Genomic DNA, 26,095 nt, shown 5'->3' on the forward strand with positions numbered 1-26,095 from the left:
CTTGTAGTCTACATTGGCATACATTTTAGGAAAGAAATACCATTCTTTTCCCAAATAATCATCCAATTACTCCAATATCAAATTTGAATAATTCACTATCCTTTCGCTGATTTGAAATGCGTGCTACTAATGTTTAACTTTTAGAACTCTGTTAGGAATATACTACATGAACATACATATGTCATAAAGATATGAAATGTACGTACATGTGTATATAAATCCAAGTCAGGTAGGATATTATTCAAATTTTTAAGAATTCGATAAAATGTCCAGGGTGATCCCTGAGTTAATGATTACTACAGTCATTACTATTTTAGCAAGGAAAGCATTAAGTTTTAGGAAGCATCATAGACTATTTTTGAAGCACTCTCCAAATATATACTTCAATTTTCATAATAGATATATCCACTTAATGTTTACTCAACTAACATGCAACAAACCATTACTAAGTGGCAGACACAAAGAAATAAAAGATACAACCCTTGCCTCTATAACATTTCAGTTATGAAAATAAACTATATACACATGGAAAGTGAAATAAACCATCAGGGCCGGTGCCGTGGCTCACTTGGTTAATCCTCTGCCTGCAGCACCAGCATCCCATATGGGTGCCAGGTTCTAGTCCCAGTTGCTCCTCTTCCAGTCCAGCTCTCTGCTGTGGCCCAGGAAGGCAGTGGAAGATGGCCCAAGTGCTTGGGCCCTGCACCCGCATGGGAGACCAGAAGGAAGCACCTGGCTCCTGGCTTCGGATCGGTGAAATGCCGATCGGCCATTTGGGGGGTGAACCAACGGAAGGAAGACCTTTCTCTCTGTCTCTCTCTCTCTCTCTCTCTCTCTCTCTCTCATTGTCTAACTCCACCTGTCAAAAAAATAATAATAATCATCTCCTTAGATACAAGCACAACTACTACCCATCCTAAAGATAATTATCTTTATAATTCTTTATAGTCTACTATAAAAACCTCTCGAAAGCCAACATCTATCTACTTTCTCTCCTCTTCTAAATTTTCAGAAACTAGTCTCTAATAACAGTCTCAAATCCTTCTCCAAAACTTTCATTCTCAATCCACACACTGTTTTGGGAAATGCTTTATATGTTTAACAACGACCTCTAAATTGCAAAATTTTTAAATGGACATTTTTCTGCAATAGCTGATTCAGTTAATGATTTCCTTCTTCCCTCAGCTCTTCTCTGTTAGCTTTTCTTTAAAACATCATTCTTGGGGCTGGTCTTGAGCCTCAGCAGGCTAAGAAGCTGCCTGCAGCCTGCAGCCCCTACTGGAGCACAGATTCCAGTGCCAGCTGCTGTTTTCACCTCACTGAAGTGCCTGGGAAAGCGACAGATCACGTCCCGAGTACTTGGTTCCCTGCCACCTACGTGGGAGTCCAAGATGCAATTCTTGGCTCCTGGCTTTGGGGAGTGAACCAGCAACTGGAAGATCTCTCTGTATCTTTTCCTCCCCCGCTCCTAATCTTCACCCTTCCTCTTCTCTTCTCTCCCTCTCTTTGTCAGCCTTTCAAATAAAAAAAAAAAAAAATCTTAAAAAAAAAATGCGGCTGACTCTGTGGCAGTGGATAAGCCTGCCCCTGCAGCATGGGCGTCTCATACAGACTTGGTTCCAGTCCTGGATGCTCCATTTCCGATCCAACACCTGCTAATATGCCTGGGGAAGAGCAGCAGAAGATGGTCCAAGTGCTTGGGCCCCTGCATGCAGTGAGAGACCTGGAAGAAGCTCCTAGTTCCTGGCTTCAGCCTGGCCCAGCTCCGGCCATCGTGCCCATTTGGGGAGTGAACCAGCAGATGGAAGATCTCTCACATTCTCACTCTCTTTCTCCCTCCTTCTATCTACCTTTCAAACAAATAAATCTTTTTTAAAAATGCTGCTTGTTCTTTAAAAAAATCATGCCCAATGTGACTTGTGTATTTCCACAACAGCCTGTCCTTTCTTCTTTCACTCATCCTTCAAATACTGCTATTCCTTGGGGTCTAATCCTCAGTGCTTGACTTTTCTCATGTTATTCACCTTCTCTGAATGATCTTATTTAATCTCAGGGCTCAAAAACCCTACAAACTAACATATTCCAAATTAACCACGGCAGTCTGGTTCCCTCTCATTAGGTTTTGAATAGTCCTTTCCAGGTGTCCCATTCAGAAGTTCATTTCTCACGTATTCAAAATGTAATTCATCGTCTTTCTTCCAAAACTCGCTTCCTCTGGAATCTGTATCTCAACGTAGTAACACCCAGTCCCCCAGCTGTGAAAGTACCCTTGATTTCTCCCTCCCTTTCACCATCCACAGTCAGTCACTAAGCTTTGTTCTCCTTAATTCCCACACTTCTGTCTTTCATTTCTACTCAAAGAGTCTCTTCCCAATCATTCTCCCAGGTTTTAGTCCTCTGCTAAAAAAATTCTTTTTCCATGCAGTTTCCAGTGGCATTCATTACAGGCACTCAATATTCTCATCTGCCGTATTTAAAGTGTAATATGTAGTTATTGATTGTATGTATTTTATGTTAGGGGCTGAGATACACAACAGCAAACAAGCAAAGCATGTCTTCATGTGGATGGATGGAGGCATGCCAGTATGAACGCAAAACTGGGTTTTAGCCCTTCTGTGGATTTTAGCTCCTTTAGCATAGAATGTCTATAAATAGTTCTTTGAATTAGTCTCTTACATGCTTATATGAGTCAATCATTATGTATGTCATAGCCTACTCTTGCTTTCTTGTCTTTACCCAGGCTGGCTTTTCTGTCTGGAACGTTCGTTCTGAGTGTATCACTCTAACCAAACAACTTCACCTGTTTTAATGGCTTCTTTCTTTAATATCTAACTCAGGGCTCCCTACACAAAGCAGCCTTCCTGGAAACTTCCACCACGCTCAGATTTACATTAACTCCCTTTCCAAAGATGACTCTTCAAATGCTACAAATACCTGTCACATAACTGCTTATATCCTTGCCTTAATCCATGGAGACTGCTATAACAAAATACCATAAGCTGGGTAACTTATAAACAACAAACATTTAGTTCCCTCAGCTCTGAAGGCTGGGAGGCTCACACTCAAGGGGCTGGACAACGTTGTGTCTGCAGGCTTTGTGACTGTTACCGTTAGTCATGCCACCCTCTTGCTGCACCCTCACATGGGCAAAGGGGTAAGGCAACTCTGGGAGCTGCTGTTCCAAAGGCTCCACCTCACGAACTAATCACACCCCCAAGGTCCACCTTCTAATACCATCACTGTGAAGCTGAGAATTCCAACACAGGAATTTTGTGGGGACCAAAACACTCAGACCATAGCATTTCCATTCTCTGAAACTAGACCATGAGCATCCTAAAGGCAGAGATCACACCACATTCATCCTGAAACTTTTATGACTATGATGCTTGTTGATCGACTGAATCAATCCACTTAATTAAGGAGTTACCACATATTGAACAAGTGAGACAGCTTTTTGCTTATCAAAGCATAAAGTCTAGTAGAGAAAAACACATTACAAGTAAATAATTATACAAATAAATAACAAATTACATCTTTGTACAGCATTTAATTTGAACATACAGTGTTGACCTCCAGCTGATAAAAAGGAAGGATAAAAAATGGAGTGGGACAGAGGGGCCTAGAGTTGGGGGATTTCGGGAAATTAGGACACAGTGAACAAGGTGGTTAAAGAATAAATGAGGAGTGGGCACTTGGCACAGCAATTAAGACATCGTTTTTAACTGCAACCTATATCAGAATGCCTGAGTTTGAGTCCTGTATATGCTTTTAATTCCAGCCTTTTGTTAACTTATACCCTGGGAGGCAGCAAGTTGTGGCTCAAGTTCTTGGGTCCCTGCCACCCATGTGGGAGACCCAGAAGAAGCTCCTGGCTTCAGCCCGGCCCAGTGGTGGCTATTGTGGTAATCTTGGGAGTGAACCAGTGGATGGAGGACTGCCTGTCTCTCTCTCTCTCTCTCTCTCTCTCTCTTCACTTTTCAAATAAATAAATAAATAAATAAAATTAAATTTTAAACACATATATGAATCCCATGTAAGATTTCCAGACAGTAAGTATTTTAGAACATTCAATAGCTCAACTCTTCAGTAAACTGTGATTCTCTGATTTGTGGCAGCTAATACATAGAGTACAAAAATTTAATGTGTATGAGTGAAACTAACATCTTGGGATATGATTATTGTTTATAGCCCTTGTTTATCTTCCTGCTAAAAAGGAAGTTCCCTTACTGAACTCTTTATTGAGTGGAGCATTAAGTCTGTGACTCCAAATTAAAAATACGTTACTACAAAAATTTTTCTTAAAAAATGGAGGAGGGAGGGAGGGAGAGAGGGAAGAAAGGAAGTATCATTGTATTTGTCCTATTAATATTTTTTTTATTTATTTTTTGACAGAGTGGACAGTGAGAGAGAGAGACAGAGAGAAAGGTCTTCCTTTTTGCCATTGGTTCACCCTTCAATGGCCGCCGCGGCCAGCGCGCTGTGGCCGGCACACCGCGCCAATCCGATCCGATGGCAGGAGCCAGGTGCTTCTCCTGGTCTCCCACGGGGTGCTGGGCCCAAGCACTTGGGCCATCCTCCACTGCACTCCCTGGCCACAGCAGAGAGCTGGCCTGGAAGAGGGGCAACCGGGGCAGAATCCGGCGCCCCGACCGGGACTAGAATCCGGTGTGCTGGCGTTGCAAGGCTGAGGATTAGCCTAGTGAGCCACAGCGCCGGCCTTGTCCTATTAATATTAATAAAATAAATTATTAAAAAGGAAGCAATTCATAACCCTTGGGTATTACAAGTAAATATATACATTTCTGAAGTCTTCAAATGATTTGTGTTCCGTTCACTAACAAGAATCGATTCTTATGATATCATTAGTGCACCTGAACACAATCAAGGTATTCCGCAGAAGAGAAGTTACAGATAAACAAATAATCAAGATGAAGTCCTCCATCAGTGGGGTTGTTTCACATCACTTCAGACCTCCTGAAATTAAAGCAAGTCGGTATTTGCTTATTTATAACAATAAGCTCTGCTATTATGTGCCTCAATTATCCTGCATCATATTTCACTAGGCTAGGTGCACCATAGCTAAGTAATTAGATTTAAAACAGTGCTCTTAAACAGCCTGGTGGAACCCACAACAGTTAAAATGGCAAACATGTGAAGCTGAGGCAGTTTCCCTAAAAGCAGAAAATCTGCAAAGCCTTTTTAGATCTGCTAGAATAGGATGATATAACTGTAATACTTGCAACTTTTTATGAGAAATGCTAATATTTTATTAACTTGTGGAATTGTAAGTAATGAAAATAAATATTTCATATGAATTTTATTTGAGAAACTAAAATTCATAAATTAGCTCTTGTTAGATTAAACAGGTATTTTAAAAGAAGATACTGTGAGGTAATTCTTCTTAACTATTTTGTCATGGGCTAACTTTCCTCAATAAGTGATTGTTAAATAAAATATATTTTATGACTTTTTAATGTAGCATAGCAAATGAAAACTTTACCCTGCTTAATTTAATAGCTACCTAGATGGCTACTCCAGAAAGAGATTAATTTATGAACTCGTTAAGAAACATCTCTCAGAATGGGAAGACATTTCTTCATATAAAAGCTATTGCATTTTTTCTTTACCCTTTTGCCCATAAACTGGAGAGTTCTAGAACCATTGAAAGTTCCTGGATTAATTATCTGAGAAATTTTAATATCCCTGTTAGATGACAATGATGCAAAGAAATCCCCTTTTCCTTCAGTATCCTAGCATTACTACAGAACCATCATTTAAGCTCTTGTACAACAACTCACTTCAAGCTACTCAGTGAGAATCTTAATTAAAGAACTGCTTCTGCATCCTGATCTATAGTCAAACATTATGTCCAAATTTTGCTTCTGTGCCTTATGAGGAAATGAATGGTATAAAGAAAAGGCATCTAGAATGATTGAAGCACTAGCACGTAGGAATCTGGAGGAGAAGTATTGTTATCAGAGACCAAACTGTTATTGAGACCAAATCAAAGTGCTATTTCTTTTTATCTCCTTCTTTTACTATGAAGGCTTAGCAGGCATTTAATCTTTTGATACCCTGTATAGTCAATCCTTCAGGTTTCTGACCGACATCCCAAGTCCTGGCAGGTGCCCAGAGCCTGTGCGGGTAAGGACATTAAGCTTCCCAAACCACTGTCACAGTAACCCTATGGATACACATTCTGCGTGATGCCAGACTGTTAGAATGTGGCATTTTAGATGCGTGGAAATTAGGAAGTGTTATGATACCCTCCCTCACCTTCCAATGAAGTACAAATGTCTGATCACAACTAGAGTGACCTGGAATAGACAAAATCCTGAGCTTTTCACTGTGACACTTTCTAGATTTTCAACATGGGGTTATATATGTAATAAACTGAATGGAAACACAGCTGCTCATTCCATGTCAGCTTTCCAATGTCCTGAGGAAGAGCTGACACGACCGTGGCTACGTGAGAACGGACACAGGTGAGGCTCAGGGTGGAAAGTCACTTGTCCGAGGACACAGGTTACTCTCAAACGGGGTTCTGACAACCAAGGGCTGTGACACTTGTTTGATTCTGTTTTCCTGGCAGAGATATGAAAGCCAGACAATTACTATTTCTTGTCAGAAGCCTGATGAATGCATACTCATAGATATACACAGACCCATCCAGACTGAAAGTTTATAGCCTCCACTGACCAATAAAGAGTGCCTAAGAAATTACTGGTGAGCTGATAGGTTAAAAAATGCTAAAAGAGGGACACATTAACTAAAGTACAATATTCTATAATGGAGTGGAACTGGCTACGTGAGCCATTCATTTGGGGCAAACACATGCATACAGAAATGTTCATGTCATGAGGTTTGAAAATGTAAATGTAGACAAACTTAAATGTTAATAACAGAAAACACAAAATATGGTGCACCTAGCCTAATGAAATATGATCCAGGACAATCCAGGCATAGAGTATGGAGGAAAAGAGATGTTTAATACACACACAAAGACAGAGAGACAGAGAGAGAGACACTGCCAAATGCCCATGACAGGCAGGTCTGGGGCAGACCAAAGCCAGGTACTGGAAACTCAATCCAGTTCTCTCACATGCATGGGACCCAACTATTGAGCCATTATCTACTGCCTGCAAGGGTACACAATAGCAGGAAGCTAGAACTGGAAGCAAAGCTGGGGCTTAACCCAGGCATTCAATTTGGGATATGGGTTTCCCAAGTGGCATCTTAACCAATAGGCCAAACACCCACATCTGTGATATGTATTTTTATATTTTCAAGTCTACATAGCATTTATCATCACATACATTATATATGAGGTTACTTCCAAAGGTCTGTGGGAAATGGAGCTAAAACCTAAGTTTATTTTGGGCTAAAAAAGCTGAAATCCACACATGTGAGGTCTCAAAAAATTCATAGAAAATGCATAATATAAAAAACTGCATGAGACCTCTCATATAAATGGATCTCGAATTTTCTGCTCTAAAATAAACTTACCTTTTAGCTTCATCTTTCTCAAACTTTTTGAGGTGCCCTCATGTTTTAGAATATTATATATAAATGTATATCATATGATGTATATCATAATACAGATATTCTCACATACTTTATGTATCTACATCTAGCTGTGCAATAAATCATAATTATGTCTATACTAGCTCTGAAAACAATGTGTATCAAATTGTTAACAAGTTACCTCTGAAGAATGGGATTATGCTAATGTTTGAATGTAGGCAGTTATCTTTTAGTTCTTCTGTTTATTGTGTCTACATCATTTCAGGTTTATGCCATCAACAACTGCTACCTCTAATAAATTAGAAAAAAATGTGAAAGGTGCTACAAGCTGACGATACAAGTAAGTTTAAGAAAAAGGTACATACATTCTTTGAAGAGCTGATCACATTAATGCTAACACACAGCACGGAGCCCCAGGTGAGGATTACATCCCCCTTTTCCTCTACTTATTTACAGAAACACTGAACTACCAGGCTGTGACTCTGTGTGATCATGACAACACGTTTCCTGCTTTGTCAGTCTGATAAACAGAGGCCATGCCAATGATTTTTAGCTTGTGATTTGGTGACTGTTTCACTGCTGATTGTCAGTGACCTGTATGTCAGTGACACAGCTGACACAGTTAAAGCAGAAATTAGCATGCAGCCTCCTAAAATGCCAGACACATGGACCCTTTTGCACCAGATATATATAATGGAACCCATATGATACCCCTATTAAACAATGAAACATATGACATTAACTAAAAACAGGAACACATCAGCAACTATGCCTGAGGAAGTTTATGGTATTTAACTCCTAAACATTAATTTTATTGTGGTGTATGAGGAACTAATTAACTGAGAGTTTCCTTTTATATTGAAAACGGAAATACTGTTTAGAAAACTGATGAAGAGTAAATACAGCATATTTTAAGTTTATTAAGCGTGGCTCATCGACTTCTATTTATTAAGCTAATCTAATACAATTAAACATTTCAATCAGTTTTTCTATGACTATTTTATTGAGCACATTTCTGAAAAAAGAATCAATGTGTTAAAAATACAGACTTAGTACGTTACTGTATTTCTAGTTCCATATAAGCAAAACAGCGAGCAGGTATGTTTTCTAAAAATGCCATGATCTTCTCCAACATGAGCTCTGCGGAACAGGCAAGTGGAAAATGACAATGCACAAAGTTTTTAAAAACTTGCTGATTCTGGCACTGGTACTGTGGCGTAGTGGGTGAGGCTACCGCCTGCGATGACAGCATACCACGTGGGCACCGGTTCGAGGCCCGGCTGCTCCACTTCTGATCCAGCTCTCTGCTGTGGCCTGAGAAAGCAAAGGAGGATGGCCCAAAGCCTTGGGCCCCTGCACCCACGTGGGAGACCCAGAGGAAGCTCCTGGCTCCTGGCTCCTGGCTCCTTGTTCCTGGCTTAGGATGGACGCAGCTCTGGCCGTTGTGGCCAATTGCGGAGTAAACAAGTAGAAGACTCTCTCTCTCTCTCTCTCTCTCTCTCTCTCTCTCTGCCTCTCCTTCTCCCTCTGTGTAACTCAAATAAATCAAAACAAACAAACAAACAAACAAACTTGGTGATTCTAATGCAGGAGTTACAGCTGAGGTAGTGTCAAGCCAAACACCTCCATCAGCACTATGTTACTTTACTTTGTGTAAATAGTTCTTTCCTAAAAGAGAGGAAGCCCCATTGAGGTGTTGCAGGGTGAGTTCCATTCTAGATAAGATTAAAATACAATTAAATGCTGGGCGGGGCTCTGAAATCCTACCACACCCAAAATAAATAGGATCTGTGTTTCATTATATTATCTGTTCTAGTATCTAACATTTATAAATAACTTGCTAAGACAGATACAGCATTAAGCATTGTTTCCTATATAATCTTATGTAAATGCTGAACAATTCAGCAAAATAATTCTTTTAGTCCATTTGGTAGATAAGAAAACTGAAACTCAGTAACCTATGTAAAGACAACCTAAGTAGCAGAGTGAGGTCAAAGGATACTTAAAGTCCACAAGCTCTCATGCTAATCATCTCTCAATTTGTAACTGCCTATTTGACAAGAGGCTCATTAAAGCAAACCACACAAAAAACTGAAGGCCTGAAGTCATACAGACAAGGGATACAATGGGCACATACGACTGTACCAGTAGACTGTGTCTTCAGAGTTAAGTACAAAACAAATTTTGTTATGATATCCTGTTCTGTAGTTGATGAAATGGGAAGTTCCAGGTTTAAAAAAGTCACCAAGATTTATTAAAGAAGCGTAGAGTTAAAGGGAGAGACAGAGACAGACTACCTTCTATCAGCTGACTGGGACTCACTCTCTAAATGGCTGCAGACTGAGAGCTGGACCAGCTTGAAGCCAGGAGCCAGGAACTCCATCCTGTGTTCCTGCGTGAGGGGCAGGGACTCCTGTCCATGAGCCATCTTCCTGCTGCCTTCTAAAGCTGGATTGGAAGTGGAGTAGCTGCAACTCGAATCAGCACTCTGACAGCGGATGCTGCCGTTGCAAGTGGCAGGTAAACCCACTGTGCCACAATGCAGCACCAGTCACTTAAAAAGTAAATATACATCAAAGTGGGCCAAAACTTTGCAAATTTTCTTGGGTTAAAGCACCATCAGTGGTTCAATAACTTTTTTTTTTTTTTCATGACAACTTTAGGTCAAAAGAAATCTCTAGCAACTCAATTTTATTAAAAAAGAAAAGTCAAAACGACTTAACTATGGCAGTGTGTGTGGTTTCTTTTGGATGCCTCTGTATTTCCCTGGAAACCTAAAAAAATCTCATGTGCCCTTACGAATTAGCTACAGCACCCTGGGAACCAGGGCACACCGTCTGGGAACCATACCATTCTTGACTGGATCTTTAGCTGTTTGACACATTCAATTTGGCATTTTGAGCTAACGTACCAAGTCAGCCCTTTTCCCAACCGTTTATTTTATATTGTATATAGAATATGGGATGTTTTATTGCATTTTTCCTGGAGATTTTTTAAATTTCCACATAAAATGTCTTCCTGTCAAAATTTCTAGCTTCTATGATAATTATACGACTGGAAATTCCACAGTGAAGCCCAAAGCAGGAGAGCAGAGCGTTAGTAACGGGGGACGCGCCCACGCCTCTGCTTCTAAAACATGTGCACTGGAAAAGCAGCCGTGAGCCTCAGCCTGGAGCAGGACGAAGCGGCCAGCAGGGTGGTAGGTCCAAGAATGTGGTATTCACCAAACTTGGCTCTTAAGCCACCTTATGCCAACAAACTCGCAGTGTTCCGGAGCCTAAAATGTCGGGCTGACACACATGCACATTCAACACGATTCCCCTCCGTTTAAGGTGGATTTTTTTTTGCAAGATGAGCAAACACAAAAGCAGTATTCTTCCCTCCAACAGAAAGCTGTTCTGCAGGTGTCACAGGCGTTTACATTTTTGTTCAAAACTGTGTGCCTGATGCCGCGTCCCGGCGCACAGGTGGAAGTTCTTGGTGAATGGGTTAGGATGCTGCTTAGCCTTTCCAGCAGAGGCAAATGGACCATATCGTGGCAATTTCAACCATCCAAAGTGTACTTGAACCAATTCATGTGTACATCGAGCTATTTTACAGCTCAGAAAGGGAACCTGAGTTGGTTCTTCCAAAAAGTATTTAAATCGATGTAATGACTGTTTCCTGATTACAATGAGCTCTTATCCATAAATATAACTTAGAATTTTAATTATGTGTTATAAAAATATGTGCTCACATACAAAAACTTACCTGACAGTTTTAATAGAACTAACAAGTTAAAAATACAGATTATTTGAGCAACACTTTTTTCTGTGAATCGAATTGGCCTATAAATGAAAGTGACTAATTAAGCAAATGGTTTTAAATAATTAAAGTTCTTTGTTATATACGTATGTGTGTTTAATAAAAGTAATGTTTTCTGTATATAAAATGTATTCAATTTCATAATACATCTTGTTTTCATCTTATTAGAATTATGTCATTATTATTAGATTTTGAAATCAGTAACTAGAAATGAATCCATGAAGATGTGTGGGTTTTTTTACTAGATTTCATCAATGCCAAAGGCCCAAACAAAATGTGAGATTCTGGTAATAATGTATGAATGTTTGTAAACTGAGCAACCTATTCATAGTTAAGTGTGGATTACAATATTCTTTTTGTTTTTAAAGATTTATTTTTTATTTGAAAGGCAGAGTTAAAGAGAGAGAGAGAGCAAGTGAGAGAGAAAGTGAGAGAGATAGCTACCTTCCATCTGCTGGTTCACCCCTGAAATGGCAACAAAGGCCAGCATTGGGCCAGACTGATTTCAGGAGCCAGGAGCTTCATGTGGGTCTCCTGTGTGTGTGCAGGGGACAGGCACTTGGACCATCTTCCGCTGCTTTCCCAGGAATGTTAGAAGGAAGCTGGATCAGAAATGGAGCAGCCAGGACTCAAACCGGTACCCAAATAGGATGTGAGAATCATGGGTGGCAGTTTAACCCGCTCCACCACAATGCGAGCCCCTACGACAACAGTCTTTAAATCTTCTATCTGGGACTGGGATTGTGGTGTAATGGGTTAAGCCGCCATTGCAATGCTGGCATCACATATGGGCTTTAGCGTGGGCCCTTGCAACCACATGGGAGACCAGCATGAAGCTTCTGGCTCCTGGCTTCAGCGTGGCCCAGCCCCAGCCTTTGCTGCTATTTGGGGAGTGACCCAGTAGATCAAAGGTCTTTCTCTCTCTGCCTTTCAAGTAAATAAAATAAATCTTTTATTAAAAAAAAAAATAAAATACGACTTCTGTCTATCCAGTTTCCTCGCAAATTTCTGCCTTTACTGCTATGCCTGGGTTCCACACCTGCCTCTGGTCTGCGGTTTTCTGTTAACGTAGAACCTGAGAGGCAGCAGGTGATTGGGTTCCTGCCACTCATATGGGAGACCTGGATGGAGTTCCTGGATCCTGGCTTCTGAGCATCTCCTTCTATACCTCGTGCCTCTTGCACTACTGTAGGCATTTGGGGAGTGAACCAGTGGTAGAAGTCTTGCTCGCTCTCTCTCTCTAACAAATAAGTAATGCATTAATTTTTAAACACACATTCTTATATTGCTTAATGCAGGGCATTATAGCAGTTAAGAAAACAACTATATTCGTTTCTCTCTCTTCCACACCATATTTTTATCACTATTTCTTAAAGGGCAAATACATCTAACTAAATGCCTTTTTCCTAAAAATATGAAATGTTAACTCAATCTGTACTAGTTTAGTCCCTCAATTATTTTATTTATTTATTTACTTATTGCAGCTGGAAATATAGAATAGTATTTCCTTTTGAATTCCAGAGACTCAAAATCTTATTTTATGCATTTTATCAAGACACATCTTATGAAGAGAAAAAGGATCTAGATTTTTAATAGCAACACATAATGTATTTTTCACATTTACTTGAAACTAGAATCAATAGGTGCTGGTCAGGGTCTTGGGCTGGGAACTAGGGAATATCATTCAACACAAGTGGCAATCACACAAGTCACACACGGTTCACGATTATGGAGGGAAAGTCCCAAGGAGGAGAGGTGGTGCTGAGACTTCTGTCCTGACCTCCCTTCCTTCCCTGTGTGTGATCAGGGAGATGTTCAGGGCTACGTATCGCTCTCACCCAGCCACGGCCTCCCAGGGCCACAGCGTCCACTAAGGTGGCGCTACTTCTGCTGCTGGCTTCTGCTTTGTTCTAGAGCCTGGCACGATGCCAGTCCCCAGCTCGCCTGCTGCGCTAAGGGCTTTATTCTATGTTATCCCCAAGGCTGCAAAAGAAGTGGTATCATTTATCACCTCAAACCCTGAAGACACAAATATCAGATGGTTAATAGACTAACCATTTCAGGAGGGGAAGCCCTCCCCATGCCAGGTGACATTAACACTGAGGAAGTGCAGTGTGCCAGCTCTGCCAAATGGAAGTGAGGCAGTGGCGCTCTGACCTTTTCCTGGCCTACATGCTTTCTCTTCAGCACAATGTTTGCTAATGGGACTGACTTCTGCAGTTGCCTAATAAACTTTTTTTTTTTTTTTTTGAAAATAGAACTGGTCTATATGTATATATTGCAGGTGCAGTCAGGCAACTAACAATTTTAAAAACTGTCGTTTTCTTTTCATTTTAGTAACCAAGGTTACCAAAAACACATTGGCAACACGTGTTTAACAGGAAAAATAATTCCTTAGGAAAAATGAAACAAAATAAAATAAAAACCTTTCATGATTAAAACTCAGAATTCAGTGCAGCAAAGGAATTTAAAATTCTATTCTTAAATTTTAAAAGTATATAGTATACATAAACAGTTTTTAATTACAAAAAAAATTTGGTGTGTCTGGATGAGTCAATGATATACAAAGGCAGGATGATATGACAAATAATATTTAAATGAATGAACCAAGAGTCCATAATGAAAACAACATTTGAAAGCACAGGAAATCAAAATAAGGAGAAAGGTTTGCAAAAGCTGAATAAAAATTTCAAGGAAAAGCATACTAAACAAGCAGAAATTTTCACAGTTCAGAAGTTTGGGATCACTTTTCTGTGAACTTCAGAATGGAAACCTACTCATCCTAAATGGCTTTAAATAATTAAAATATTCATCCCATTTCTTCAAAATGATATACAGAAAGATTTCAAGACAGGAATAACTGTTAAGATATCAGATGTGAAAAGTAAAAAAAACCTCACCTAGAATGGACTTCTAGGAATGGTGGAAGAATTTAAGTGCAGAGCACGGTAAGAAGCTAACAGGACAAGTTATGAGCCTGTATATGAGTATACTGGAATTTAAAAACAATATTCTGTAGAAATTTTGGAAAAGAAATAATTTGCTACTTTTCTCCCATACCCATATTCTTCTTTTATCAGTGAAAATATTTCAATAAACTTGTTTTTTCACTATCCCTCTGGCCGTGACAATGGTGCACTACAGAAGCTTTTTAGCTTAGGATGCTAGCCCCTCTTTGGAAGAGGCCTTACTGTTTTTATCTAACAGAATATAGCTGACATTTTTGATATTTAAATTTTGAAAGTTGAAGAGTTACTCTGCTTCTAAAACTAACCATGTGCAATTCTGATTTGGGTGGAAATGAGAAAAGGCCACAAAATCATGAAATCTAAAGCCAATAAGCAATAAAACTGTGATTTTGGTGGAACTTATCTCTATGTTGCTTCTAATAAGTATTTATTCATTAGTTTATCCAAAAAAACAGCTGCATGTTGTACCAGAAGGCAAGAAATAAGAATAAGAAGGAATGAGCACCTGCCCTAATAACCCTACAATTAAGGTGAAAGAGAAAACACACAGTTTCCTAAAGAAGTGGGAGAAGGGACACAGCCAAGGTTAGCCAAGTGCCCCCTGAACTGAGTTGCAAGAGGATCAGTGAAGAGTGAACATTAACAATGCAAGTCCTGAGACAAGAAAGAGCATGGCTTGGACCAAGAACTGAAAGAAGACTGGTGAGAAACGGGCTGTAAATACAGGGAGGAGACAAATAATGCAAGTCCAACTAATTCACATTAGCAATTCTGGGTTTTATCTTACTGAGCAATGGAAAGCTATTGAAAAGCATATTCCTATCTTTCCAATGCCAAAAATAAAACGAACCCCAAATTTACATTCATATTTTAAGATATATACTAGAAATAGAAATTGTGAAACTGAATTATAATGAGCAAATATTGGCTTCAGAAGCCCAGAAATAATCTAAGTTCTTTTAAATATCAACGCAAATCCTTTCCACACCTTCTGTGGTGTTTCCTCTTTAAATAAAAGTGCTATATGGGTGATCTCATTTCTTGGTGTGGCAGTAACGTTAAATTGCCTAAAGCCGTGCCCTCCACCCACTCCCAAATGAAAACTCAATGATACTTACTACATCCAGCCTTATAGCTGAAGCCTGGAGGAAGGAGGAATCCTTGCTGGGCAGCTGCAGCCAGGGTCCGTTGATCAGGAGGGAATACGGGGATCATTAATGGCGGCAGCTGACCTTGAACCTGCTGAACGTGATAGAGCGAATCAAAGAGAAGCAGTTTTGGTGTTCCATGCTTCCCACCCTCCTTATATCATGATAAAAGAAAATCACATATTCAGTTCCAAATACTGGCAAAGCAGCTTGCCAGAACCCTCGGCCAGAGGTCATACTTTTGAACTACCTTAGGTAGGAGATCTTGTCAGATTCAACCTCTAGCCTGACGAATACTTTCCCTAAATGATATCCTGCACAGTGATGAAAACATCACTGCTTTGCATGGTAAGACTTCTTACTACATTAATGCAATTGTTTAAAAGTCACACCCTGGAAGGATCTGGTAAACCCCACCAGTTAGGACTAACTCTGCCTTCTAAAATGAAAAACTAAACCTGTAATGTTTTATGTATGAATAGCACAGCAGTTTGAAGGTGCTTTCTCAAGTTCACATGTAAGACTGAGACTTTAAAACATCTCAGTAATAGAATTGGAAGAAAATGGGGAAAACGACTAAAACTCTCCCCCTTTCTTTATAGGAGAGGTTAACTGCTGCCAACAGAGAACAAACTTTCCCATGGCCTTAGAATTAGTCAGAACTGGATCTAGATTCCAGGGCCTTGAATACTCATTTACTCTCCCTCCCTTCATCTATCCATCCCCCTCTTTTGAAGGAAGTGAACCACTCCTCAAACTCCATGGCCTTTATTTTCACCATCATCCTTGGCATAACCTCTAATCTGCTGATGTTTAAGAGTATGGGAGTCACATTAGTTAATAAATTATCCAGCACAATGGAGTAAGTATCTTCTTTAACTGAAGAGAAATTTCTAGAAATATAATTTAATATAATCATTTCTGCAACAGTGTTATGATTTAGACTAATGTAGAGGCTGTCATTAGCCAAAATATTGAGTAAATATTGAGGCCAGGTTATCCTGGTGATCATTAGCATTTATCAGTGAGTGAACATTAGACGTGACCCAATGGTAAATTTTCATAAGAACTTAGCTTAGCCTAAGTACATTAACACTGTATTGAAGGATGCCAGGGCCTAGTCCCAGCATCAGCACAGGGGGCTAAGTGGGTGGGAAAAAAATCTTAGAATAGATTAGCTGATGAGCTCGTCTAATGGAGCTAAGTTGAACATGTTCTTGTTTACATGCAATAAAGAATTCAGAGGCGACACAGAGAGGAGTGCTATGCAAGCTAGCAAGGTTTAATGAGGTAGGGCATCTCCAGAAAGGATAGGCACCCTCTTCTGACAGAATCCAAGAGATAGTGCCTAGTTTACATTTAGACTGGGGTTTCTAAGGGAATCGAGTCCCATTCTTCCAACCCTTTCTCCTTCCCCACCTCCCTCGTCTACTGGACATAGGATTTACCGAGTGTGAATGGGGTAAAATTCCTCCCTAGGTTTGGCTACTCTGTGTTAACAGGTGGGGCAGCCCACCTGGCTCTGGGAAGAAGTTATTCAACTAGGGTATCTTCCTTGGGAGAAGGCTGTGAAGGATTTATTGCACAATAATATCAGGCAGAGAATTCCCAGGGTGCTTTCCTTGGGGAGAAGGCTGGGACCAACTGCAAAGCTACTGGGGTATGGGCGGAACATTGTAGTGGAAAATACTAGGCTGCTTCCAAGGCATTTACACCTTTTTGAACTTTTGTTTTCCTCAGGGCCCTTACACATACACATGGGCTAATTTCTAAGAGTTACCTAAGAGTTCCAACTATGTGACCAAAGGATGCTCCTCACTGGTTCTCTCATCCCCTCACATATCAATTCTTGAAATATCTTAGAACACACAGATTTTGCTACATCCGCCACGGAATCTCTCCCTCCCTGATCCTACCTAGACAGCAGCACACAAGCCCCATTGCCCCCCCTCTCCCCTTGCCTTAAGTGTCATATTGTGTTTAGATTTTACCTCTCGTGGTGCTCAACCAATGAGGAACTGGGGGAAGGGATCCCAGTGAAATAAGCACGCAAGAAGCTGAATGTCTGAGGGCAGGGCCTGCTGCCATTGGCTGGTCAGCACTTTCAATACTGGCTATCAATAACTGCCTCATTTTCTGCTTCCTCCATGTTCCTTCCTTTTGTGGGTAGGTGGTCTCAGCTCGGTTTATTTCCCAGTTAATAGATGAGAATTTAGGATCACTTTAAAACTCATGTATCTGATACTTTAATCTTCTTCACCAACCTTTCCATATATTAATTATTTGGGAAATTTTTAATAAATATGTACACTAAATGCAAGAAGCTGAGCTTGGCAGTAGAGATATAATAGTGAACAAGAATTCTCTCTGTCCCCCCAAAATACACACAGCAGTTACAAACACATTTGCTCACAGAGCCTAAGAGTATAAATCTCTCTCAGACTTGTTTTCCTATTGGCATTATACTTTCCTGAGGCTCTCGGGATTCCCACAGATCTCATCATTTCTCAGTTTTCTAATTTGTCTACCTTCAGTTTCTCTTGGATTTAATTTTTCATAGTAAAACTCTGAGTTGTATCAGATTTTGGTTGGCAATTGTAGGGGTGCAGAGTGAGGATTTTATGAGGGAGGAAGAGAGAGGCATGGACAAAGACAAGGAGGTAGAGAAGGAAAAGCACTGCAAGAATGAGAGACACTTTTTAAGCAAGGAATACAAATTGGAAAACATCTCCTGGCCAAAAGGATTTTAAAACTATCATGGCCACTAGAGGGAAACCACAAAAGGAATGGCAATACTGGCAATAGGGAAGGAACAAAGAGACTGTGTCTGAGGTTTAAGCTGAAGGTTTGCACCAGTACAGCCAGCCAATTGTTTAAAGACTCAAAGATTAGAAACTGCCTATTGAACAAGTGTCCTAAAACAATGGCAGTCACAGCAGTGCAAAACACCACGGGGTTAGTTCCACGTATGACAAGAATGCAGACCAGAGTAACAAAGAACCAACCAACCAACCAACCAACCAACCACATCAGTTAAGGGATTCACCAGATTGTTTATATTTCACTGTTTCTACATTGTCCTATTTTACATAGCACATCTCTTTTCTAAAATGTCACTGGTTATAAGATACACCACAAATTTAATAAAAGCATTTTGGAGTGAAGAATGAAAAGGCCTTTAAATTACACGTATATAAAGTTTATAAGAGGCCACATGTTTTGCATACATAAAATTCTGGGAAAGTGACTTCTAGAATTAAAGCAACAATAGTTTCTTGATTTAGTGTAGTTTTTTAACACTTGAGAATCACCTTGAAAGCTCTGGAAAATATCAGTGCCCAGACCAACGAAATCTGTCTTGCCATCAGCAATTTTAAAGCTTGTTTGATGACTGCCAATATGCAGCCAGATTTGAGAGTAGTGGTCTAAATAATTCTTTCAGTCACTGTCAACACATATTTTTATCTCTCACGAATTATCTTTTGATATACACAAGGGCACTTGAAAAAGTATGTGGAAAATTTAATTAAAACATATATTTATTTTGATGCAATTTTTTAAAAAAAAAAGATTTATTTATTTGGAAGGCGGAGCCTCAAAGAGAGAGAGAGACAGAGAAAGAGAGAGATCTTCCATTTGCTGGTTCACTCCCTAAATGATTGTAGAGAACAGAGCTGGCTGGTTCAAAGGCGAGGAGCCAGTAGTCAGGAGCCAGGAGCTTCCTCCAGGTTTTCTATGTGGGTGGCAGGGGCCCGCCCACTTGGGTCATCTTCCACTGTTTTCCCAGGTGCATTAGAATGCACCTGCACTGGAAGTAGAGCAGCCGGATTCAACTGGCACCTATATGGGATCCTGGTTTCTCAGGCAGTGGCTTTACTGGCTATGCCATGACACTGGCCCTTGATGCAAAGTTTGAAAGCCATGCATATGAATACCTTCACCAAGATGATAGAAAATTTGTATTATGAAAAAACTATGGGTTTCAAAAAAATTTACAACAAAATAAATGGGCATTTTAATTTCACTTTTCTACAGACTTCGTGAGTTCCCACTTCAGTAGTGGAAAATGAGACTTTCCTGATGATTACAGGTTCTGGAGTCCACAAATATAAAACCAGTTTTAAGCTTTATTTCTCATAAAATTCCTTCAAAATGAGTCTTATATTTTATTTTGTAATTAGAATTACTTATTTGAGAAGTGCAGGAAAGACAGACAGACAGATAGACTGGTAGACAGGCAGACAGATAGAGAGATCCCATCTGCTGGTTCACTCCTCGAATGTTCGCAATGGCAGGAATGGGCTGAGGCCAAAGCTGGGAGCCGGGAACGTAATCCAGGTTCCTTGACACGAGGGGCAGGAAGCCACCACTTGAGCCATTACTGCTGCCTCCCCAGGGTTTGCGGTAGCTGTAAGGTGTGACCAGGAGCTGGAGCAGAGGCAGGAATAAAGTGAGGCCCTCTGAATTGAGATACAGGCATCTTAGCTGCCAGGCTAAGTGTCCACCCCCTGTACCTTATCTTATTTTACAGGTCCCTCTTGTTTAAAAAATTCTGATGGTTTGCTTTTACCTGGAGACATATGTTCCTAAGCACAGTGTTCACAAGTCTGCACTACTTGTCCCCAGTCTATTTTTCCAGGAATTTCTGCCATCCTCCTCCCCATAGCCTCTACTCTTGCCCCAGTGGCTCCTAGAGAGCTCTTTGCATACTGTGTGTTCTTCCAAACTGGAATATGTCCAATAATATTTTCTCCTGTTCTAAATTATTTCTCTGTTTCTTCCTGGCAAACATCTAGTCATTCTTCCAAGGCTTTCGAGACTCATACTATCTGCCGGTGAGGCAGTTCTTTCTTCTGGCACCAAATTTCCAGCCAGAAGGAGCTGCTGCTTCTCTTCAGTTCATAAAGCTACCATAATAGTTGCTGAATAAAAGTTACTTGGACAACATTAAGTTTGCCCTCTGACCTTATTTAGGAAAAGGGTTGCAACCGACTGCTCATTGTGTCCTCAGAGCTCAGCTGTGGCAAGCAGAAAACTATTCGATGTAGTAACGAATCAGAAATAAAGAAGCTGCATAAATTACAGGCTGCCATCATTCTAGCTACATCCTCATACATCAGCCTCAAATGTCCACAAAGAGCCTGCGGACAACTAAGCTATCTCACGACAGGAAAGCAATCCGATCTCTCAGAGAGGAACAGAAGGGTGAAGTACCAGTTGGTTTGTGTTGGTACAGTTCAACCATGTTGAAATGACTGCATGCACTAAGACGTATCTATGATGTTTGGAATGTTGCATCCATAAAGAAACAGAAAAGTAACATAGAAAATGAACAGATAGGCCTACCTGTCATGTCCTATTAGCATACTGTTTAAATTTTTATAACTCTGCATGTTATCAATACGTAAGGCCAGTGTTCTAAAATTATAATTCTATTTTTCAAATATTTCTTGGACCTATTAACATTCATTTTTTCACATTAATTTTACAATACAGAATTTTTTGAATTATCTTGATGTCTTGATAGCCAACATCAAGTTATATCCTTCAGTTTACACATGTCTTCATACAGGCCTGGTGGTTTGCTTAGTAAGTTATTTGTAAGGCTTTCTTTTTCTTTTTTAAACACATTTTATTGTTATTGATTACAAACATTTTCGTGCAAGTGTTGTTGAACTGGCTGCTGTGTATACAGAAGGTATACTTGTGTATGGTAATTTTTATCCATGTAATTTATTTATACTTCAATAGTTTATATACTATTTTAGTGTTTTAAGGAATAAATAAAAATGAATCCTGAGGCTTTTATTAAATCTGTGTCTAAACTTCAGTGTTTTTATGGATTAAGTTATTGAAATGCATTTTTTGGAATGATGATTTTTTTTGTGTGTTTTAATTTTTCCCCACCCATAAAGAGAAACCCAGAGTTTCACAGCTAAGGAAGACCCTAGAGATTATCTGGGGTAATACAACTGTGAGGCAGAAAAGGAAATCAGACCCAACTTGGCCAACTAGTTCAACATTTAGCATAGAGGTCAAAGCAGAGCTTACACTGCCACTGTATCTTCTACTCTCCATCTAGTACTGCCTGTTCCCCGCAGTGAGAAATGTAGTGGGGAAAAGTGGGAGAGAGGCACTAAAATGGAAAATAAATGTAATTTCATGGTCATGGTGATAAATTTTCCTAAAATATCATAGAACAGATTGTATGATAATGTATATTAATATTTAGAATAAAGGAAAGGGTAAAGTAAATAATCCAAAATATTTGGATAATCTGTGCATGTTACTGGAAATGCAAACCAAATATAGTTGATTCTTATTATCTGTGGATTTTATATTTGTGAATTTTCCAAGTCACTAAAATTTACGGCGATCCCGATAGTAACAATGGATGTGCTTTAGTGTTCATTTGAAGACATGTGTAGAGCAATGAAAACACGTGAATTTTGCTGTTTAAAACGTCCCTGGGCATAGTGTTGGTCTAGTTGGTAAGTGCGAGGAGGCTGTGACATGCCCTGTGTTTAGGTAAGCTCTGTTCAGGTTTAAGGTCAATAAAAATGGGTCGATAGGTAAATAGTGAACAAGGTGACTTTAAACAGAAATACAGATGAAGTTAGGCTATGCTCTGATAGGTGATGGAAGCGTTGTGACCTGGGGTTCACAAGACCCTAACTGTATCTTCCTTGGGAGCAGTTGTTCAGTATTGGGTAATGCAGCAGTCACAGCAATGCTGAAAAACGTGCACAGAGAATGAGCACCAACTGTAGTACCGCTGTATCTTAACTAATTTTCCACTCACTGCTCCTGGAATTTAGCCTCCATTTGGGAGCAAAGAACACATCATATCAAAACAATTACTCATTTTCTGGACAAATTCTAAAATAGACTTGTGATATGGCTACTAATTCATTTTACATTATTTGAAAATTGTGATTCCAAATCCTAATCACTATAAACATGATTTCTTTTGTTTCACTTAATGCATGAATTTCTTTTTAGACTGCTAATTAGGGTTTAAAATGTGTGACATTTATAATTAAATAAAAATAATATTATCCAAAGACTTAATAGGGGCATGTTACAAGTTAGAATAACTCGCAACACATTTAGGAGGCTGCTTCCTATATTTTTTAAATTTTAAAATGAAATATTATGTCTCAATGCTTTTTCTATTTCTTCCAACAAGTACTGCTTTTAGTCTTGTCCTCTAAAATTTAATGAATGCAATTTAAGTCATCCAAATTGTCATACTTAGAAAGAACAAGTACATATCTGTCAATTATTTATAAATATTTTATACTTTATATAAATATTCTACTATGAAACTATTCATTTGCTTCCTGAATTTAATATATTAAGTAGATGTTTAAGATATAATTAATCTGGTTTCCAGTTACATGGGTTGATATATTACTCAGTTCATCAATAATCCTTAAATAGAATGAACACTTTTTGGTAACTCAGGAGTAAAAGACGAACTCAAATACACTCCCGCTCTCTGGCAGCTCTAGTTCTGGTGCACTAAATGGACAGGTAAGTAAAATAAATTGCCGTGTATTAAACAACCGAGACTGGCATACGAGACTATGACAGCATAGAAGAGACACACAACCAGAAGTCAGTGACTGCCTCCTGGAGGCAGGTACAGCAGGTAGAACATCTCCATAGATAAACAGGATTTAGCCAGTGAGAAAAAAATTCTTAGCAGGCTGGGAGACACAAACAAAAGAACAGAAGCAAGAAAAACATGCAGCGAGGAGGACAGTACCACTAGTCAGAAAGAGCACAAACTGGACAGGGAACCACGGTGAGAAATCTGCTCGACATCAGTCTGCATATACTAGGGGAAGGGAATTGGGATTTTCTCCTTGAGGCTCTGGGGATTGAGAGAGATGAGTAAGGGTGGACAAAGCACTCGGATGACTATCTGGAGAAGAGAACTGGGAGGACAGCCCAGAAATCAAGCAGGAGGCAAACAGACTGCAACTAAGCAGTAGCTGATGGGGGCTTGCACAGAAGTAGTACAGTGGAAACATCTGGGGTGAAAGAACTGCAGAACTCAAAAGTGTAGAAAATTGCAGAATCAAAGATAATGTTGGTAGGTTATTCTTTTTTTTTTTTTTTTTGGACAGACAGAGTGGACAGTGAGAGACAGAGAGAAAGGTCTTCCTTTGCCGTTGGTTCACCCCCCCAATGGCCGCTGCGACTGGCGTGCTGCGGCCAGTGCACCATGCTGATCCGAAGGCAGGAGCCAGGTGCTTCTCCTGGTCTCCCATGGGGTGCAGGGCCCAAGCACTTGGGCCATCCTCCACTGCACTCCCAGGCCACAGCAGAGAGCTGGCCTGGAAGAGGGGCAACCGGGGCAGAATCCGGTGCCCCGACCAGGACTAGAACCCGGTGTGCCGGCGCCACAGGAGGAGGATTAGCCTATTGAGCCACGGCGATGGCCAGTTAGGTTATTCTTTACAAATTTTTAAATGTAAATAAGAGAGAGAGTGAGAGAGAGAATTTTCCATGTCCTGGTTTACTCCCAAATGCCTGCAATAGCTAAGTCTGGCCAGGCTGAAGAGAGGAATCTGGTGCTGAATTCTGGTCTCCCTCATGGGTTGCAGGGATCCAAGTGTACTTGACTTGGTGCCTGCTGCCTCCCAGGGTGTTGCTCATTAGCAGGAATCTGGAAGCAGAAGCAGAACTAGAACTCAAACCTACGCGTTGAGATAAGGAATGTGAGTTTACCAAGTAGCATCTTAATCACTACAGCATATGCTCACTCCATTTCTCTTTATAGAGTGCTATCAAACAATTAAAAAAAAACTGCAAAAACACAGTGACAGTTTTCTCGGAGAGATGAAGAAAGCATTTTGGACCAGGATGAGATGGAGGTGCGTAACTGATGTTCCACTGGCCATCTCTTTATGACAGACGCACACTCTAATCAGAAGCTGAGGGCAGAGGTCATCAGGGGCTATGACTTGGGGAGTCATCCATTTACGATAATGAACTAGATATCTAGACAAAGTATGAAAAATAAAGAGAAGGATGGCTTACAATGATCCGGATCACACCAAAATTCCACAAAGGGTAGAGGCAGAGAAGCCTACAAGTAGAAAGGTAAATTGAGAATAAAGAAAATAAGGGTACAGGGTCATAAAAACTAATGGTATTTCAAGATGGAGGGAACAAACCATGAAAAAGGTAGCGGAAAGAATATGTTTAGAGACCAAAAATAATGTCTCTTGAGACTATTCATTAGCAAATGAATCAAATAACATCAGTTCCACTAGAAGAAAGGGTAGAAACCGTATGGCAGAAGGTTGAGGACTGGGCAACAGGAGAGGAAAAGGAAATGACAAAGGCAGACGGTTCTGCAGCTGAAGGTGCCTTGAGACACGCGACAGCAGCTGCGGATGGACGCCAGGTGCAGGTGAAGGCGGCGCCGCCTTTACAGAGCAGGCTTCTGAGTGCGCTGATCGGCTGAGAGGAGCACCCGAGAAAGTCCGAGTTTTACATAGGAGAAGGAGAGCAACGATCCGCTGGGCAAAAATTCCAGAGAAGGCCGGCAGGCAAGGCAGAGGCGGAGGGACTCATTCTGAATGGGAGTGACATCTCCCTCTCTGGGCTCTGAGTAACTGAGTTAGATAAATGGGTAGAGGCAGTCACGTTTGCAAGGTAGGGAAATGGGAGGGCGAAGAACACGGGGCCTGATGGAAGACATCTGCTCAGCAATGAAGGCACGGCCATATCCTGAAAATGAGAGAGACTGGGACCAAGGCATGGACGTGGCCACAGGTGAGGAGGTTTGGGATGGCCACTGTGAGAGCGGGCAGAGCAAGTCACTCAGACAGTTACAAAGAGTGAGAAAATGCTGAGGCCCTGTATGAAACCCCAGGTATTATACCGCTGTCAGATTTCTCTTTTCTGTGATATTTTGCTCCAAAATTGCCTACTGACTGTGGTTGAGGATCAGAGAAGGTGAGTTCCAGCATCCAAGTTAGAGAAGAGGGAGCCACTGGGGGAACTTCAGCACGGATGGGTTATGGGGATAACAAAACTGGCTTTGCTGTACACAGGGCTTAGGGCTTCGGAGCAGGAAGAGAGGGCCGGAAAGCATTACCAGACGGGAGCAACACAGGAATCTAAGAACTGGAGAGAATCCACATCGCAAGGAGCAGGTCTCCTGGGAGTGAGACTTGGTGGGGGGGGAGGGCTCAAACAGTGTGACCTTCCAGGAGGAGATGTGTTTCCACCGCGTACACGAATGTGGACATAAAAGGCAGCTGCCCGGTTTCAGCCAGTACAATTACAAACACATAGTAATATCTACAACTTCTTCAAATGTTCCTCAAGAGTTCAGGGCGATGAGTGCTGCGGCGTTTAGGCACACATCATCCTTAGCGATCCGTTCACCGGCGGCTGTTTCGCAGAACACAGCAACGCTGCACAGCCGTCTCAGGGCAAATGAAGAATGTAACATCCAGATGAGATGACCAGAGGGGTTTAGGTAGGCGGATATAATCACCCACACTGGAGTCACCAGAATAACGAGGCTGACTTTTCCCCATTAGCAGCCAAAGAGGTGGGGCTTTCAATGCCCATGAATAGTCTGTGATTTTTTTCATTTCACATAAAACAAAGTTGCTTTGTCAG

At 40.6% G+C, this 26,095-nt stretch overlaps 1 protein-coding gene across 37 annotated transcripts in view; it reads right to left on the reverse strand.

Moving 5' to 3' along the window:
- SOX5 (SRY-box transcription factor 5) overlaps nt 1–26,095 on the reverse strand; it is a 1,100,902-nt gene that overhangs the window by 123,716 nt on the left and 951,091 nt on the right. For 25 of the 37 annotated variants that reach the window (XM_070049491.1, XM_070049490.1, XM_051850862.2 and 22 more), the window contains one exon: nt 15,416–15,539. In XM_070049491.1, the coding sequence (XP_069905592.1) occupies nt 15,416–15,539 (124 nt within the window). The remainder of the gene's footprint in view (nt 1–15,415; nt 15,540–26,095) is intronic. The other 12 variants (XM_051850857.2, XM_070049502.1, XM_051850860.2 and 9 more) reach the window with 1 other exon arrangement.

Source organism: Oryctolagus cuniculus, chromosome 9 (assembly GCF_964237555.1).
Source record: "Oryctolagus cuniculus chromosome 9, mOryCun1.1, whole genome shotgun sequence".
In the NCBI taxonomy this organism is placed as follows: Eukaryota; Metazoa; Chordata; class Mammalia; order Lagomorpha; family Leporidae; genus Oryctolagus; species Oryctolagus cuniculus.